The sequence below is a fragment of the Prionailurus viverrinus genome, chromosome A2 (assembly GCF_022837055.1).
Source record: "Prionailurus viverrinus isolate Anna chromosome A2, UM_Priviv_1.0, whole genome shotgun sequence".
Classification (NCBI taxonomy): Eukaryota; Metazoa; Chordata; class Mammalia; order Carnivora; family Felidae; genus Prionailurus; species Prionailurus viverrinus.
Genome location: NC_062562.1, coordinates 113,560,864 through 113,578,276, shown reverse-complemented (window position 1 = coordinate 113,578,276; position 17,413 = coordinate 113,560,864). Strand labels below are relative to the sequence as shown.

At 36.5% G+C, this 17,413-nt stretch overlaps 1 protein-coding gene across 1 annotated transcript in view; it reads right to left on the bottom strand.

Moving 5' to 3' along the window:
- Positions 1-17,413, bottom strand: part of ABCB5 (ATP binding cassette subfamily B member 5) — a 137,358-nt gene that overhangs the window by 72,272 nt on the left and 47,673 nt on the right. The window contains exons 12-14 of the mRNA XM_047847360.1: positions 16,549-16,674; positions 15,057-15,260; positions 8,068-8,238 (exon numbers count right to left, since the gene is read on the bottom strand). Coding sequence (XP_047703316.1) covers positions 8,068-8,238; positions 15,057-15,260; positions 16,549-16,674 — 501 coding nt within the window. The remainder of the gene's footprint in view (positions 1-8,067; positions 8,239-15,056; positions 15,261-16,548; positions 16,675-17,413) is intronic.

Genomic DNA, 17,413 nt, shown 5'->3' with positions numbered 1-17,413 from the left:
ATCTAACCAAAGATGTAAAAGATCTGTATGCTGAAAACTATAGAAAGCTCATGAAGGAAATTGAAGAAGATATAAAGAAATGTAATAACATTCCGTGCTCATAGATTGGAAGAATAAATATTGTCAAAATGTCAATACTACCCAAAGCTATCTACACATTCAATGCAATCCCAATCAAAATTGCACCAGCATCCTTCTCGAAACTAGAATAAGCAATCCTATAATTCATATGGAACCACAAAAGGCCCCAAATAGCCAAAGGAATTTTGAAGAAGAAGACCAAAGCAGGAGGCATCACAATCCCAGACTTTAGCCTCTACTACAAAGCTGTAATCATCAAGACAGCATGATATTGGCACAAAAACAGACACATAGACCAATGGAATAGAATAGAAACCCCAGAACTAGACCCACAAACGTATGGCCAACTAATCTTTGACAAAGCAGGAAAGAACATCCAATGGAAAAAAGACAGTCTCTTTAACAAATGGTGCTGGGAGAACTGGACAGCAACATGCAGAAGGTTGAAACTAGACCACTTTCTTACACCATTCACAAAAATAAACTCAAAATGGATAAAGGACCTGAATGTGAGACAGGAAACCATCAAAAACCTAGAGGAGAAAGCAGGAAAAGACCTCTCTGACCTCAGCCGTAGCAATTTCTTACTTGACACATCCCCAAAGGCAAGGGAATTAAAAGCAAAAATGAACTACTGGGACCTTGTGAAGATAAAAAGCTTCTGCACAGCAAAGGAAACAACCAACAAAACTAAAAGGCAACCAACGGAATGGGAAACGATATTCGCAAATGACATTTCGGACAAAGGGCTAGTATCCAAAATCTATAAAGAACTCACCAAATTCCACACCCGAAAAACAACCCAGTGAAGAAATGGGCAGAAAACATGAATAGACACTTCTCTAAAGAAGACATCCAGATGGCCAACAGGCACATGAAAAGATGCTCAACATTGCTCCTCATCAGGGAAATACAAATCAAAACCACACTGAGATATCAACTCACGCCAGTCAGAGTGGCCAAAATGAACAAATCAGGAGACTATAGATGCTGGAGAGGATGTGGAGAAACAGGAACCCTCTTGCAATGTTGGTGGGAATGCAAATTGGTGCAGCCACTCTGGAAAGCAGTGTGGAGGTTCCTCAAAAAATTAAAGATAGACTTACCCTATGACCCAGCAATAGCACTGCTAGGAATTTACCCGAGGGATACAGGAGTGCTGATGCATAGGGGCACTTGCACCCCAATGTTTATAGCAGCAATCTCAACAATAGCCAAATTATGGAAAGAGCCTAAATGTCCATCAACTGATGAATGGATAAAGAAATGGTGGTTTATATACACAATGGAGTACTATGTGGCAATGAGAAAGAATGAAATATGGCCCTTTGTAGCAACCTGGATGGAACTGGAGAGTGTTATGCTAAGTGAAACAAGCCATACAGAGAAAGACAGATACCATATGTTTTCACTCTTATGTGGATCCTGAGAAACTTAACAGAAACCCATGGGCGAGGGGAAGGAAAAAAAAAAAGGAGATTAGAGTGGGAGAGAGCCAAAGCATAAGAGACTCTTAAAAACTGAGAACAAACTGAGGGCTGATGGGGGGTGGGAGGGAGGGGAGGGTGGGTGATGGGTATTGAGAAGGGCACCTTTTGGGATGAGCACTGGGTGTTGTATGGAAACCAATTTGACAGTAAATTTCATATATTGAAAAAAAAAAAAAAGAAACCACCCTTGTATAATGGAAAAATATTTTACCATATGTTTGAGGCTTTTCTTGTATTTTTTTAAGACTCTGAAATTTCCTGCTAACTAATAATGATTTAAATCCATTCGTGAAAGAAAAACCCACTAGCTACAAATACAATAGGATAAAAATAAGTGGCTTAAGGGACAAAGGTGAGTCTATTACAAGCCTACGTGGGATCCTCAATTTCAGTGGGGTATGGTTTGAGTTTCTTTCCCAACGAGGCAATATGGTTTTAGAAAAAGGATGGTGTTTTTTTTTTCTTTTAATTCTGGTAAAATGTATATAACATGAGATTTATCATTCTAGTCATTTTTAAGGTAGTGTTCTCCTGGATCAGAGAGGCCAATTCCTTCTGTGTCACTATTATTTTATACTCAGACTTACATTGCTATTCTTTTTTTTTAGTGGTAAAATAATCATAACATAAACTTGTAACCAGTTTCAACCATTTTAAAGTGTAGAATTTAGTGGCATTAAGTACATTCATATTTTTGTGCAACCATCACTACTATCTAACTCCAGAACTTTTTCTTCATCGTGTGCTGAAATTCTATACCACTCTGAACCATAACTTCCCATTTCCCCATTTCCTTAGCCCCAGTAACATCCAATGTACTTTCTGTCTATGAAGATGACTATTCTAGGTATCTCATATAAGTGTAATCACATAATATTTGTCCTTTTGCATCTGTCTTATTTTAGTTAGCATAATATCTTCTAAGGTTTTCCATGTAGCACGTGTCAGAATTTCCTTCCTTTTTAATATTGAATACTATGAACTGTACACGCATATAATGTGCTTATCTATTTATCTGTCAAAGGACATTTGGGTTGTTTCTAACTTTTGGCTATTGTGAATGATGCTGCTGTGAACTCTAGTATACAAATATCTGTTTGAGTTCCTTCTTGCAATTTTGTTTGGTATATACCCAGAAGTGGAATTGCTGGATCATATGGTAATACTATCCTTAAGAAGAGGCTAGTTTTGAAGAATGATCCAGTTTCAGATTTAGCTTACATCCCTAGCAGATGCATAATCTTGGGGAATATAGCATGGTGGTTATGTGAATGAGCTCAAGAAATGTGTCTGGGTCCACATCCTGGCTTCACTGTTGCCTAGCTGTTATTCGGCCTGTCTGTGCTTCAGTGTGCAAATCTGTGTAATAGGAAAATAAGTGTTCTGAGCTCACTGGGTTCGTATAAGGATTAGCTATTATCACCCATTTGTTCCTTTATTATGCCTACAATAATGACTCATGAATGGCTTTAGAGGGATCCATGAACCTCTCAATGTTTTAGGTAAATTTTTGTGTACAAGAGCATTTGTAGATTTTTCTGAAAAAGTTAGTGGTTTATTTTTCCCTTTCTTAGATTCTTAGATGGGGCCCTGATCCACCAAAGGGGAAGAAGCACTGCCCTAAAATAAATTAGTGGTCTATAATTTAACACCAAGCCTAACAAATGTGAGCTTGATTAGGCAGGCTTATAAAATGTTCCATGATGCTTTTAGGATGAGATAGTCTCTATACTACCTTTGTTCTTCTGGCTAAATTCCAGCCAAGGAAATCCCCTTGCAGAAATTCCCTTTCTGTTCTCAACTATTATCATGTTGCTACAAATGGTTTTGAAAAGAAAGAAAAAAAAAACAAAAGAAAGAAAAAGAGAAAGGAAAAGAAAGAAGAAAAAATTGAATAAATCCCTAATTTCATATATAAAAAGTAAAATATTTAATTGTCATAGATGCACCAAAATGTGTAATAATTAACCTAACTTTGGATAACCACTTGTTTGGGCTTAACTTAATAAAGTAGCCCACAGCTTAATGCAGCATACCAATTTTCTTATTGTTCAATTCTTCAAGTTATATAAGTATGTTAAGATCCTGTGAGGAAGATCAACGGGATGCATCATAGTGAGAAAGAGCAGTAATGATAAAGAAAAGCCCATGAAGCCTGCAACAAAGCAGCTCTATCTCTTTAAAGAATAAAACTGTGATGGAAACCCTTCCCTCATAATTAGCAAAGGGTCTTTTTAAAGGTTCTCCATTGATGTGGTGTAGCTGAACCTCCCTTAATAATAATTATGCCTAGATTAGCATACCACTTTTAACATCTCAGAGTGTTCACAGGCTTTATCCCAAAGTCAGTGTGGGCTTCCCCTGCTTCCACAGGGGCCTACAGGTCTTTACTGCCATGCCTTCTGTACTGGGACAGAATAGAAACCTGCTGCATTGGCATGCTGGGTCCAAACCAGTAGCAGAGTGGTACCACATAGTCTGTGGCATAAATCTTTATCCACTGACACTTGATCCTCCTCATGAATAAGATAAGTGAAGCAAAACTAGTTTGCAGTAAGTCTAACTTAAGAATTCCAGAAAAGAGAACTTTAGACCTTGGAACTATTCTGTACCAAACTCATCCAAAATGCATTTAACAAATGCTTACTGGCTGTCTAAGGACCAGGCCTCATTCTAGTGCTGGGGACACTGCAGTTAACCAATCAAAGCCTTTGCCACTACTGAGTTTACATTCCAGTAGGGGAACAGAGACAATAAAATAAACAAAAACATACACAGTATGAGAGCTGATAAGAGGGGCGCCTGGGTGGCGCAGTCGGTTAAGCGTCCGACTTCAGCCAGGTCACGATCTCGCGGTCCGTGAGTTCGAGCCCCGCGTCGGGCTCTGGGCTGATGGCTCAGAGCCTGGAGCCTGTTTCCGACTCTGTGTCTCCCTCTCTCTCTGCCCCTCCCCCGTTCATGCTCTGTCTCTCTCTGTCCCAAAAATAAATAAACGTTGAAAAAAAAATTAAAAAAAAAAAAAAGAGCTGATAAGAAGTACTATGGCATGTTTAAGGAGCAGCAAATGTGGAGGAGAATGATGGGGTGTGAGGTTCCAGGAGCTTAGAGCCTGATTCCATAGAACCTTGTCACTTACTGTAAATATCTTTTTTTTTAAGTTTATTTGTTTGTTTGTTTAGAGAGTGAGTACGAGCACACTTGCATGCATGCAGAGCAGGGGCAGAGAGAGAATCCCAAGCAGGCTCCTGACGTAGACCCATGCAGGGCTCAATCTCACCATGAGATCCTGACCTGAGCTGAAATCAAGAGTTGGACGCTTAACCCACTGAGCCACCTAGGTGCCTGGTAAGGAATTTGGTATTTACTTACAGTGAAGAGTGAGTTAAAAAGCCACTGGAGGGGGCGCCTGGGTGGCTCAGTCGGTTGAGCGTCCGACTACGGCTCAGGTCACGATCTCGCGGTTCGCGAGTTCGAGCCCCGCGTCGAGCTCTGGGCTGATGGCTCAGAGCCTGGAGCCTGCTTCCGATTCTGTGTCTCCCTCTCTCTCTGCCCCTCCCCCGTTCATGCTCTGTCTCTCTCTGTCTCAAAAATAAATAAACGTTAAAAAAAATTTAAAAAAAAAAAGCCACTGGAGGATCAGATTTACATTTTAGTGGCATCACCTGACTGATGTGATAAAAACAGATTGATTGGGCATGGGCTGAAGCAGGGAGTAACTTGCAATATTCCAAGTGAGGAGGGGAACCTGGGGGGCTCAGTCAGTTGAGCGTCCGACTTTGGCTCAGGTCATGATCTCACGGTTCCTGAGTTTAAGCCCCGCATTGGGCTGACTGCTGTGCGCAGAGCCTGCTTCAGAAGCTCTGTGCCCTCTCTGTCTGTCCCTCCCTCTCTCGTGCTGTCTCTCTCAAAAATAAATAAATGTTAAAAAAAATCCAACTGAGGACAAGAGTGATAGTTCCCTTATGCTCATTTTAGTCAAAACCTACCTTCTGCTCCAGGAAACTACTGATTTTATTTCTTTTTAAAAATCACTATAGATTAGTTTTAGTGGTTCTAGAACTCGATATAAGTGGAAGACAATGGGGGTAATGGAGAGGAGGGGTGGGAAGGAACAAGTGAAGGCTGGGCATGGAGGGGGTGGATACAGCATTCACCAATAAGAAGAGATATATTTTATTGTTCCCTCTTTGTTCGTTTTGTAGTTTGGAAGATATTTTGAGCTGGAACTGTTAACTGCTGTGGGTTAGGCCATATCATGCAGCAGGTCTGAAAGTTCTTAGAGGAGCAGAAATGAGATGTGCTGTGTGCCCTACCCTCCTTAGGTAGGAACCTCTCCAAAGGTTTGATTCCACAATCGCCCTCTGTGTGGAATGTACAGAGGACTCTCAGGGCACTGGAGCTTTCATTACCTGGCCTTTTTTGAACTCTCCTCTTTGCTATGAGTCACTTTCCAATAAACTGATGCATATATAATTAATTCCGTTTATTGTGCTACTTGTCACCCTTTTGTTACCATTTACCTTCATCCCATAAAAGACCAGCAAACCAAACTTAAAGCAGTTTCACACCTATATGTCTCTACAATGTCAATAATTCTCTCACCTTTAAAAAGTGAAAAATAATAAGAGTAAATACATTTTTAAAAACTTAAATTCCCTCATAATTCTGTCACACAACTGCTGGTATTTTCATATACGTTGTCTTCATTTTTGTGCACATGCACACCTATTATATATAATTGTAATCATAGTTTACAAACGATTTGTGTTCTTCTGTTTTTATCATGATACAGATTTAATTTTAACCATTAGTAAAAAAAAAACTTTTATTAGTTTATTATGTCACTAATCAACTACTTTAAAAGTCTGAACAAGTTCTGATCACCTGAAGTGATTAACACATTGGTTGAAAAGATAATAGACACTTAACCTTTAACAATTCTGGAACCTATTACAATGTTTTTAAATATCTTATATATATGTCAATTGTATCTCAAGAAAATGAAAGAAAAATCTTATGTAAGTTAAAAGATGGTTGGTTATATTAAGTGTAATAATTTTTTGGTACATTCAAGCCCTAAGTAACTAAGCATCACCATTACTGAATACAATTTGAGTGCATTCCGTAGAGCCCAGTCCCAGTTACTAAATTTAAAAAAATGAATAAAGCATCAGCCATACCCTTGAGGGAATCATTGTTTCTTTTCCACTAAAATTAACCAAACTGGCAAAGTATCTACAATAAACATGGACTTTCATATCACTTCCTTACTTTATGGAAATAAGAAATATCACGAACAACAGGTGGCACTCTCATTGTGGGATGAAAACAAGGGTAAAAACATATACAATTTAATTTGCAAGTTGATAATAGTAACTAACAGATTATTCAATAAGCAGTGTGCACTCTGGCTGCCAGTATCCATTTCTGGTGGCACAAAGTTAGTATTTAACAAGAAAAGTCTGTAATTTTCTAAGACACAAAAACACAACATGTTTTCAAACAAGTTCAAAGTAATTTGTGTCATTAAGCCTTCTGAAAGGTTTGAAGGCCATGATTGATTGATTGATTTTTTAAAGAGAGAGAGAGAAAGCGAGAGAAAGCGCGCACGCGCGCGCGAGAGAGAGAGAGAGAGAGAGAGAGAGAGAGAATGCATGCAAGTGGAGCAGAGGGGCAGAGGGAGAAAGAGAGAGAATCTCAAGCAGGCTCCATGCTCAGTGCAGAGCCCAACACAGGGCTTGATCTCATGACCATGGGATCATGACCTGAGCCAAAATCAAGAGTCAGATGCTTAACCTACTGAGCCAGCCAGGCATCCCTGAAGGCCATGATTTAAAAGAGGGGTTGGCCATTGAAAAAAATATTCATGGTTTTTCATGTCACTGCCACCAACTACTGTCCCAAATGCAATGCAGTTTCATAAAGGACCATCACTGAATTGAAGTCCTGAAGCAAGTCAGTAGCATGCAGTAAGCAGGAGGTTAGTATGAAGTTAGAGAGCCAAGGGCTCTTACAGGAGAATGATTCAAGGGTAGGGCAAACCACACTGTATGCTTCCACCCTGGGAATGAAATTAAGTTAAAATGAGTACTTTGGGGTTGCCCTAAAGAGGAAAAGTGGTCAGAAAAGGGAATCCTACAGGTGTGTATGCAAGAGGCTAAGAATGGATGTGGTTATAACTGTGATAGTGGTAGTGGTATGGGGTTACTAGGGGGAGGTGTAAAGTGTAGACCATTGGAAAGGAAGTATATATGGGATGACTGCGTGGATATCAACCCTGTATGTTTTTAGCACCAACTATAGCATCTTCTTCTTTCATCCAAATCACTTCCTATAACTATCATGTATAAGTTTTTACAAGGGTGAACATTCTGCATCAATACCTTAAAGAGGGCTCTGAACTCAAGAAATAATCCAGTGCAGAGCCATACTTTCTTGTATTTAAAAACAATGTTGAGCCAGGAATATGGAAATAAGAAATGATCTGCTCACTTACCTTCTCCAATGCAGCTTGAACAACTGATTCACTTTCTGTATCTAGGGCAGATGTAGCCTCATCTAAGATCAGGATCTTTGGGTTTCTAACTAAAGCTCGAGCAATTGCGATTCTCTGTTTCTGTCCTCCACTCATTTGTGCTCCTTTTTCTCCTACCAAGGTATTAAATTTCTAATGAAAAATAGGAAAAGAGCACAGAAACAGAAGGCAGCATGATCAAATTATTAGAATAGGCAATGACAGGCAATAACAGTTGTGTTTTAATACCACCTTAACCACTACTTCAGCCTGGCTGCTTTTGACCTTTGAGTTGTCCTTTGTGAAAACAAACAACTGTTGGAAAAAAAAAGAGTTCAATAAAGAGATGACCAAAGGAAAATTTGGCTAGGACTAAAAGAAATGAGAATGTATGATAGTCAGGATTTTTAGGGAGATTAATAATATTTGAACCAATCTTGAAAGTTTTTAAAGACAATTTAAAATGTACTGATATCTTTAAAAGAACTGCTGTAATACAAACACATTCTTAACTATCTGAAATGTTTAACAGCAATTTAATATATTATTCACAATTTCCTTCCTGGATATTCTGAAAAAAGGTATGAAAAGATTAATGCAAAACAAACTTCTCAAAATTTTTTTCAGTCTTGGGACACTTTTGGACCTGTGTTTTATTTCCTTTACTTTTTATTTTTTGGGATATACCTCTTTAACAAATGAGATATTTGAGGTTGGAGGTAATTTCTAGAACTAATGAAGCATAGTTGTAATATTGTATTGGGTTAGGTCCATGACCCAAAGCTCATTTCTTCAAGGATATAAATTTAAATAGTTTTCTAAACCTTTGATTTCTAGAGTTTGACCTTTACATTAAAAAAAACACATAGGGGCACCTGGGTGGCTCAGTCGGTAAGCCTCCGACTTCGGCTCAGGTCATGATCTCACGGTTCGTGAGTTTGAGCCCTGCATTGGGCTCTGTGCTGACAACTCAGAGCCTGGAGTCTGTTTTGGATTCTGTGTCTGCCTCTCTCTCTGGCCCTCCCCTGCTCGTGTTCTGTCTCTCTTTCTTTTTCTCTTTCTCTTTCAAAAATAAATAAACATTAAAAAAATTAAAAAAAAAAAGAATTGGTTTGTTGATATCCACAAAATAGCTTTCTGAGATTTTGATTGAAATTGCACTGAATCTATAGATCAAGTTGGGAAGAACTAACATCTGGCAATACTGAGTCTTTCTTTCCATGAACATGGAATAGCACTGCATTTTAAAAATTCTTCTTTGATTTCAATCTTTATATAGATCTTGTACATATTCTGTTAGATTTATACCTAAGTAATTCATTTTTTGGATGTTAATGTAAATGGCATTGTGCTTTCAATGTCAGATTCCACTTGTTCATTGCATATATATAGGAAAATGACTGATTTTTGTATATTAACTTTGTATCCTGGAGCTTTGCTATAATTGCAGTGGGTATTTTTTGGTCTGTCTTCTTTTACTTAGCATAATAGTTTTCAGATTCATTCATATTGTGTGTATCAGCAATTCACTCCTATTTATTTCTGAGTAGTGCTTCACACAATGTGAATCTACCTTAAGCTACCAACTTCAGCAAAAACAAATAAAACCACAAAAAACCCAAAGAGGTCAGTTAATTCTGATTTTCAGTTAACAGTGAATACTTTTCTTAGTGTAAGTACATTTCATACAATATTTGGGATATACTTATGATAAAATTATTCATTGTTTATCTGAAATTCAACATGAACTGAAAATCTTGTATTCTATCCAACTTTATATCAGTTGCAATTTATCTATTCAGCTGCTGCTGAACATTTGCATTATTTCCAATTTTTGAGTATTATGAATAAAGCTGCTATGAACATTCATGTACAGAATGTTCTTGTGGTCACATTTTCATTTCTTTTGGAAAAATATGTGGGAATAGAATGCTGAGTCATAAATGTATTATAAGGTTATTATGTTAACATTATAATAAAGTGTCAAATTTCTTTCTAAAATGACTGTACCAATTTCACTTTATTCAGAATGAATAAGAGATCTAATTGATTTACATTCTCATCAGAAGTTATAATTGCTATTATTTTTAATTTTGGCCATTCTAACAAGTATGAAATGGTATCTCATTGTGGTTTTACTTCACATTTGCCTGGTGAATAATAATGCTGAATATTTTTCATTGGTATATTGTCCATTTCTTTGTGTGTGTGAAATGAAATGTCTATTCAAGTTTTTGTCCATTTTTCTGTTTTATAATTGTGTTTGTTATAAGAGTTCTGTATATATTCTGAGTGCATGTCCTTTGTCAGACCTGTGTATTGTAAATATTTTCTTTCACTCTGTGTTTGGCCTTTTTACTTTCTAAATAGTGTCTTTTAAAAGGTTTTGATTTCAATAAAGTTCAGTTTATCATTTTTTAAATAGTAAATGCTTTTCTACCTAAGAAAACCTACCTTGGCTTGGTTACATCAAGGTCACAAATGTTTTTCACTTAAGTTTTTGTTTTTGAAGTTTGATAGTTTCAGTTTTTATATTTGATTTAAGATCCATGCCACATTAATATGTATACATGGTATGAGGGAAGGGTCACATTTTATTTGTTTTTCCAGAAGGATATTCAATTTTCCCAGCACCATTTGTTGAAAAGACTTTCCTTTCTCCCAACAAATTAACAATGGCCTTGTCAAAAATAATTTCACTAGATATGTGTGGGTCTTTTTCTGGACTCTATTTTTTCCACTGATCTACATTGTGCCATTTCTACTTTCTTAATGCTGTCTTAAAATTACATATTGTAGGTCTTCCAGCTTTGCTGTTTTTTTTTTTTCATAACTGTTTTGTCTATTTTTAGTCCTTTAAATTTTCAAACAAATTTTGGAATTAGCAGGTTGATTTCTAGACACAAAAAAGACTTCTGGGATTTTGATTGCTATAGCATCAAATTTATCAATTTTGGAAAAACATGTATCTTTAAAAATACTGAATTTCTAAATCAATGAATAAGTTACACTCTATTTAGATCTTTAATTTCTTTCAGCAATGTTTCATAAGTTTTATACAGAAGATTTACACCTTACATAAAATTTAGTCTATTTTAATATTTTTTGATGCTATTGTAAATGCCACTTTTTTTTTTTGAGAGAGAGAGAGAGAGAGAGAGAGAGAGAGAAGGGGAAGGGCAGAGGGAGAGAGAGAATATTAAGCAGGCCCCATGCTCAGTGCAGAGCCTGACATGGGGCTTGATACCATGACCCTGGGATCATGACCTGAGCCAAAATGAGGAGTGGATACTCAACTAACTAAGCCACCCAGGTGCTCTGTAGATGCTGCTTTTAATTTTGATTTCATTTGTAATTGTTGCTATGATTTAGAGATCTAGTTGACTTTTTTTTATAGTTATAGGTCTTACTAAGATTACTTCTGTTTTAAAAAATTTTTAATGTTTATTTTTGAGAGAGAGAGAGAGAGAGAGAGAGAGAGAGAGAGCGAGCTTGGGGGGGGGGGAGGGGCAGAGAGAGGGAGACAGAGAACTCAAAGCAGTCTCCAGGCTCTGAGTTGTCAGCACAGAGTCCCATATGGGGTTTCAACTCACGAGCAGTGAGATCATGACCTGAGCTGAAATTGGATGCTTAACTGATTAAGCCACCCAGGTGCTCCTAATATTACTTCTTTTTGAGTGACTTTTGGTAGTTTGTGTCTTTCAATGAACTGACCCGCAGCTAAGTTGTCAAATTTATATAAAGGCATAGCCTTGTTCATAGTATTCCTACAACATTTTAATGTCTTTAAGATTAATAGTGATGTACTATCTTTCATTCTTCCCATCAGTAATTTCTCTTCTGTTTTCAGATTCTTCATCAGCCTTGCTACCATTTACTGATTTTATTAATCTTTTCAAGGAAACAGCTTTTGATTTTAATGATTGTTTCTAATATTTTTCTTTTTTTCTTTTTTGCTTTCACTGATTTTTGTTCTAATCTCGATTATTTCCCTTCTTCTGCTTGCTTCGGGTTCAACTTGCTCTTCTTACTCTAGTTTCTCAAGTTGGAAAGTTAGTTGATAGATTTTAGGTCTTTTTTTCTTTTCTAAAAGCAAATACTGATACATAGCAGTTTCATTTTTATTTAGTTAAAAAAGTCATTAATTTTCCTTGAAACTTCCTCTTTCAGCCAGAGATTATTTAGAAGTGAGTTATTTAATTTTCAAATATTTGTGGATTTTCCAGATATATTTCTCTTAGTGATTTCTATACTTTAATTCTATTATGGTTTGAGAACATATATTGTATGTTTTCTTTGAAATTGCAAAGTTGTTTTTTTAACGGCCCAGAATATTGTTTACTTCCGTGAACATTCCATGTGTACTTGAGTAGAATATATTCTGCTGCTATTGGGCAGTGTTCCATAAGTGTCAGTGAGATCTAGATGGTCAGTAGTATTGTTCAGGTCATCAACAGCTGTACTGATTTTCTGCCTACTTGTTCTATCGAGTACTGAAGGCTTCAACTAAAATTGTGTGTTTGTCTGGTTCTCCTTTCAGGAGCAGCAGTTTTTGCTTCATGCAATTTGAAGCTTTTCTTAAGTGCTTAAGCATTTAGATTATAATTTCTGGCTTATGGATCATAGTTTCCTATTTCTTTGTATATCTAATTGTTGCAGAATGTACACTGAATTCTGTGAATGTTATGTTGCAGAAACTCTGAATTCTGTTTTCTTCTGAAAACAAAGTTAATTTTTGTTTTAGTAAGCAATTCAAATATTGCCTGATCATCTTGAACATGTGTAATTCTGGTTTTACGCTTTGTTAAGGGAATCTGTAGAAAGTCTCAAAATTTGGCAGCACCCAACTGGTAAGTTCTGTCTCCTCTGGGGATCTTGTCATGGCTTGATTTTGTTAGGGTAGGTCTAGAGTCAGCCTACTCTAAGGTATGGATTTACTCTTAAGGTGTGGCTTTTTTTGGTGGCTCAGCTATATGTCTGGGGTATTAAAAAATGTTAATGTAATCTCTCCATTCTGGCTGGGCTGTGCTTTCAACAGACTTCCAGTATCTTTATTCTACTCTCAGCTTTGTAGCAGCTGCTCTCTAGTAAGCCTTGGGAAGTCTTATCTTCAGACAAGGATTTCCAAGTGGTGCTGACAGGGACTTCTACCTCCACACCTCACTCCACAGGTCTCTCATTGCCTCTCCAGTTGCTTATGCTGTCCTGAAACTCTATCTCTGTCTTTCAGTTTAGTGAAGTGCCATGTTCTGTCTGGATTCTAGTTCATAGAGATGGGGGTGAGAGGTGTGTTCCTCTGCAGAATTGCTGCAAATTCATGGAGTTTCCTCATGAGTTTCCTTTCTCTCTGGAATCACAATTTTGTGCTACCTCTTGTCCAATGCTTGGAAACATACATCCTATGCTTTTCTGGTTGTTGATGGGAAAACGCTAGCAAGTATCAGTTAATCCTAATATATTAATTTTAAAATATGTGTATATCATAGAAATAATGGCATTTATTTAAACACATATTTCCCCAATTTTTCCATTGGGGATGTCTGGAACTTTTATTTATTCCTGTGCTTACTATTATTTCTCTGCTCAACCATGGCTGTGAAATTTAGTTTCCATCATGAGCCAGTATCTTTAATTTGTTCCTTGGATTATATTTTTAAGATTTATTATTAATTATATAGCAAGGGGCATCTCTGTATAAATACTGGACTTTTAGTAAGGCAAGTAGTAACCTATAGAGTGTGATTTAAGATGTCCCAGAAAATTCCTAATTCGAAGTGGGAAACTAAAGATCTTTGGTGTTTGACGAAGGGAAGTCATTCAAAGTGCCAAAAGAAAGGTCAAAGAAAGGAAGTTTGTTTTCGCAAACTACAAGGCAAAGGATGAGCTTAAGCCATTAATGAGTTTGCTATTTCAATTATGACCATAAATAATGGGGATAAAAGGTAATTACTGATAAAACAAAAGTTTTTTTTTTTTTAATTTTTTTTTTTCAACGTTTATTTATTTTTGGGACAGAGAGAGACAGAGCATGAACAGGGGAGGGGCAGAGAGAGAGGGAGACACAGAATCAGAAACAGGCTCCAGGCTCTGAGCCATCAGCCCAGAGCCTGACGCGGGGCTCGAACTCACGGACCGCGAGATCGTGACCTGGCTGAAGTCGGACGCTTAACCGACTGCGCCACCCAGGCGCCCCCAAAAGTTTTTATTAAAAGAAAAAGAAAGAGCAAAAATTATTATGACCCATGGAGTATGGTTTATAAAACATATACACTAAAATAAAGTTTTTTTGTTATTGTTGCTTTTTGATATAGTAGAATTTTATTCTGTACTTTTATTTCAAATCTCATCCTTTCATATTTTACAGGGTGCTCCCCACAATAGTTTCACGTGATACTGAGGAATGAATACTTTGGGAAATGTAAATAAATGGCTTTATAGCTATCAATTTTAAATACCTTTTAGGATCTGATATGTCCTAATATCAAGAATCTTAGTTTACTATATCTCTTTCCAAGTATGATAATACATTTCTTGTCCGATATTGGATCTATGTGCTTCTAAAAATGGTCATAGTTTTCCTTTTGCCTTACCATTGTCTGTGACAGTCCCACTCTTAGCCACAAGATGGCCTTGCAAATCAACATTTGGCAGACATCAATTCTCAGCTTGGACTGATGAATTTGTTTCATATTTCTTTGTTATATTTTAATATATCCTTCATTTATTTTTCTTTTCCATTTGCAGTGAGAGCTAGTAAGAACTAAATATGGCTTTAAAAAACTGACCTTCAATGATGCATTTCTTCTTTTGGTTGCTGCCATGCTTTCTCATTCATAGATGTTTCATCTAGGACAATTCAGCAGTTATTCACACTCCTCCTACTCTGTAGAAGTTATTGTTTTGTTACCTTATTTTGGAACATTGAACTGCTTTAGCTCTAAATAAGGACACAGGTTACATAGTGTACTTACATTGGGAAACTCCATTATAAAATCATAAGCATTTGCTTCCTTTGCTGCTTTCTCAATCTCTTCATCGGTCACACCATCTCGTCCATATTTAATATTATTATTAATGGTGGTCCCAAACAAAACAGGCTCTTGGCTGACCACTCCAATATGTTCTCGATAATACTGAACATTTAAAGTTCTGATGTCATTCCCATCTACTGTGATCTGCCAATCCAAAGGAATAAATCATGTGGTGATACCTTACACTGCACTGGGTTTAGAGTCTTTTTCTTTAGTTCAAAGTGTAAGCTGAGAAGCAGGCTATTTCAGGAATCAACTATTGGCTTCTTTTGATAAAATATTTATAGCATGTGTACTGTCAACAGCCTTTTCTGGTAGATGTGAACCAATAAAACCTCAAAAAAAAAAAAAACCACTGGCTTAAAATATTGCCAAACCACTTGAATATCCTTATTTTAAGATCCACAAATTAGGTGCTACATAGATCCCTGGCTATAGGAGCCACAAATGTTGTCATGTAGACACATGTAACAAACTTCAGTTTTGTTAACTTAAGACTGATGTGACCTTTGCATTTTTTTTTTCTAGGAAATACCCTTTCTTCAACACCTCACTCTGCTGCAAAAGTCAAAAGTGTCTTCTATTCTTTCATATAAATAATAGTAAAAGAATACTGTCTTCTCCATAAATAGTGCCATTACCCATTACCCCACATATTCCAATGACAGAAGCCGAGGTTTGATAATTATAACTCCCGGAGCTTCTCTTTATCACCAACTCTGGAATTCTCTCTGGGCATGAGTATTCTATGCAACTGCTTTATATATGGAATGCTTAACCATAATTTATTTATTTAATATTAACATGGATACATGAATCTAGTATACTCCAAATGAAAACTTAGGAAGTCAAATTTAAATGAACCAGGCTCTAGGAGAATAGATTTTCTTTTAAAAATAACAGTTGAAAATTTGAATAGAAGCATTAAGATTGATGCTTCTGTGACTATCATAGTCTTGTTCTCTATGATATTTACAAGGGTAACAAAGTCAAGTGCAACATTATGGATGACATAAAAAAATGAGAGAGCATATTTTCTGCAGATATTCTGCTGGGATGTTTTGAGAAATGGAAAAACTTGTAAATTCTGGGTACTACAAATTATGTCATTTTCCTCCACAGCTTTCATCACCTTCTAAAATACTATACAATTTACTTATTTGTGGTTCTCTACTTATTACAATGTAAACTCGATGAGGGTAGAGGTTTTTATGCTTTGCTCATCTATGTTCCCTAGTACCCAGAACAGTGCCTAGCAATAGGTGCTCAATAAATATTTGGTGGATGAATGAATATGCAGGAAAGAAAATGATATGGCTTCTCTCAGGTCCACTGTTAAATCAAAGTTGAGATAGCTGTAAGTTCCCTATAGTAGGTGGTATTTCCTAATTTCATCATGTGGGCTATGCATGATTTTGCTAGGTACACTTACAAAGCCGTTGTCAGGATCATATAACCTCTGAAGAAGCTGGACTGCAGTACTCTTCCCACTGCCGTTGGGGCCAACCAAGGCTACTGTCTCTCCAGACTTAATTTTGAGATTCAGACCTTTTAGGATCTATTGGGATGTAGGGGGAAAAATTCTATATAACTAGGATAAGTGAGAATATGATTCACATATTTTCAGAAATTTAATGTAGAATTTAAACAGAAAAAGAATTCTGTGACACTTAAAAACAAATTTAGACCTTGTTTTGTTTCATGTACATGTATAATAAAAATCTACATAATTTTGGAAAATAATATTTAAAAATGTCTTACCATCTCTCTCTATAAAGAGGAGATCTAGATTAAAAGTACACAAAGAATATTAACTAGCCATAGCAAACTGTTCACATTTTCGGCTGAAATACTTTATATCAATTTCATGAGTACTAAGTTAGTAAAAGTTTTTTTTCTTTTAATTTGCAACAATTGAATGAAATCTTGCCAGATATCTTCATGAGCTATTTAAGGAAGTTCTTTCTTAAAAAATATATATTTAACATTATTGAAAAATACAGTAAAACCTTGGCTTGTGAGCATAATTCATTTCAGAAACATGCTTGTAATCCAAAGTACTTGTTGATCAAAGCTAATTTCCCCATAAGAAATACTGGAAACTCAGATGATTCATTCCACACCCCAAAGATATTTATATGAAAATGATTACAATACTGTAATATAATATAAAATAACAAAGTAAATACAAAATAGAAAGAAAAATAAACAAATTAAGCTGCACTTACCTGGCTGGTGTGGGGGAGATGAGAGAGAGGAGGCTTACTGTGCAGGACGACTTTCACTATCACTAATGG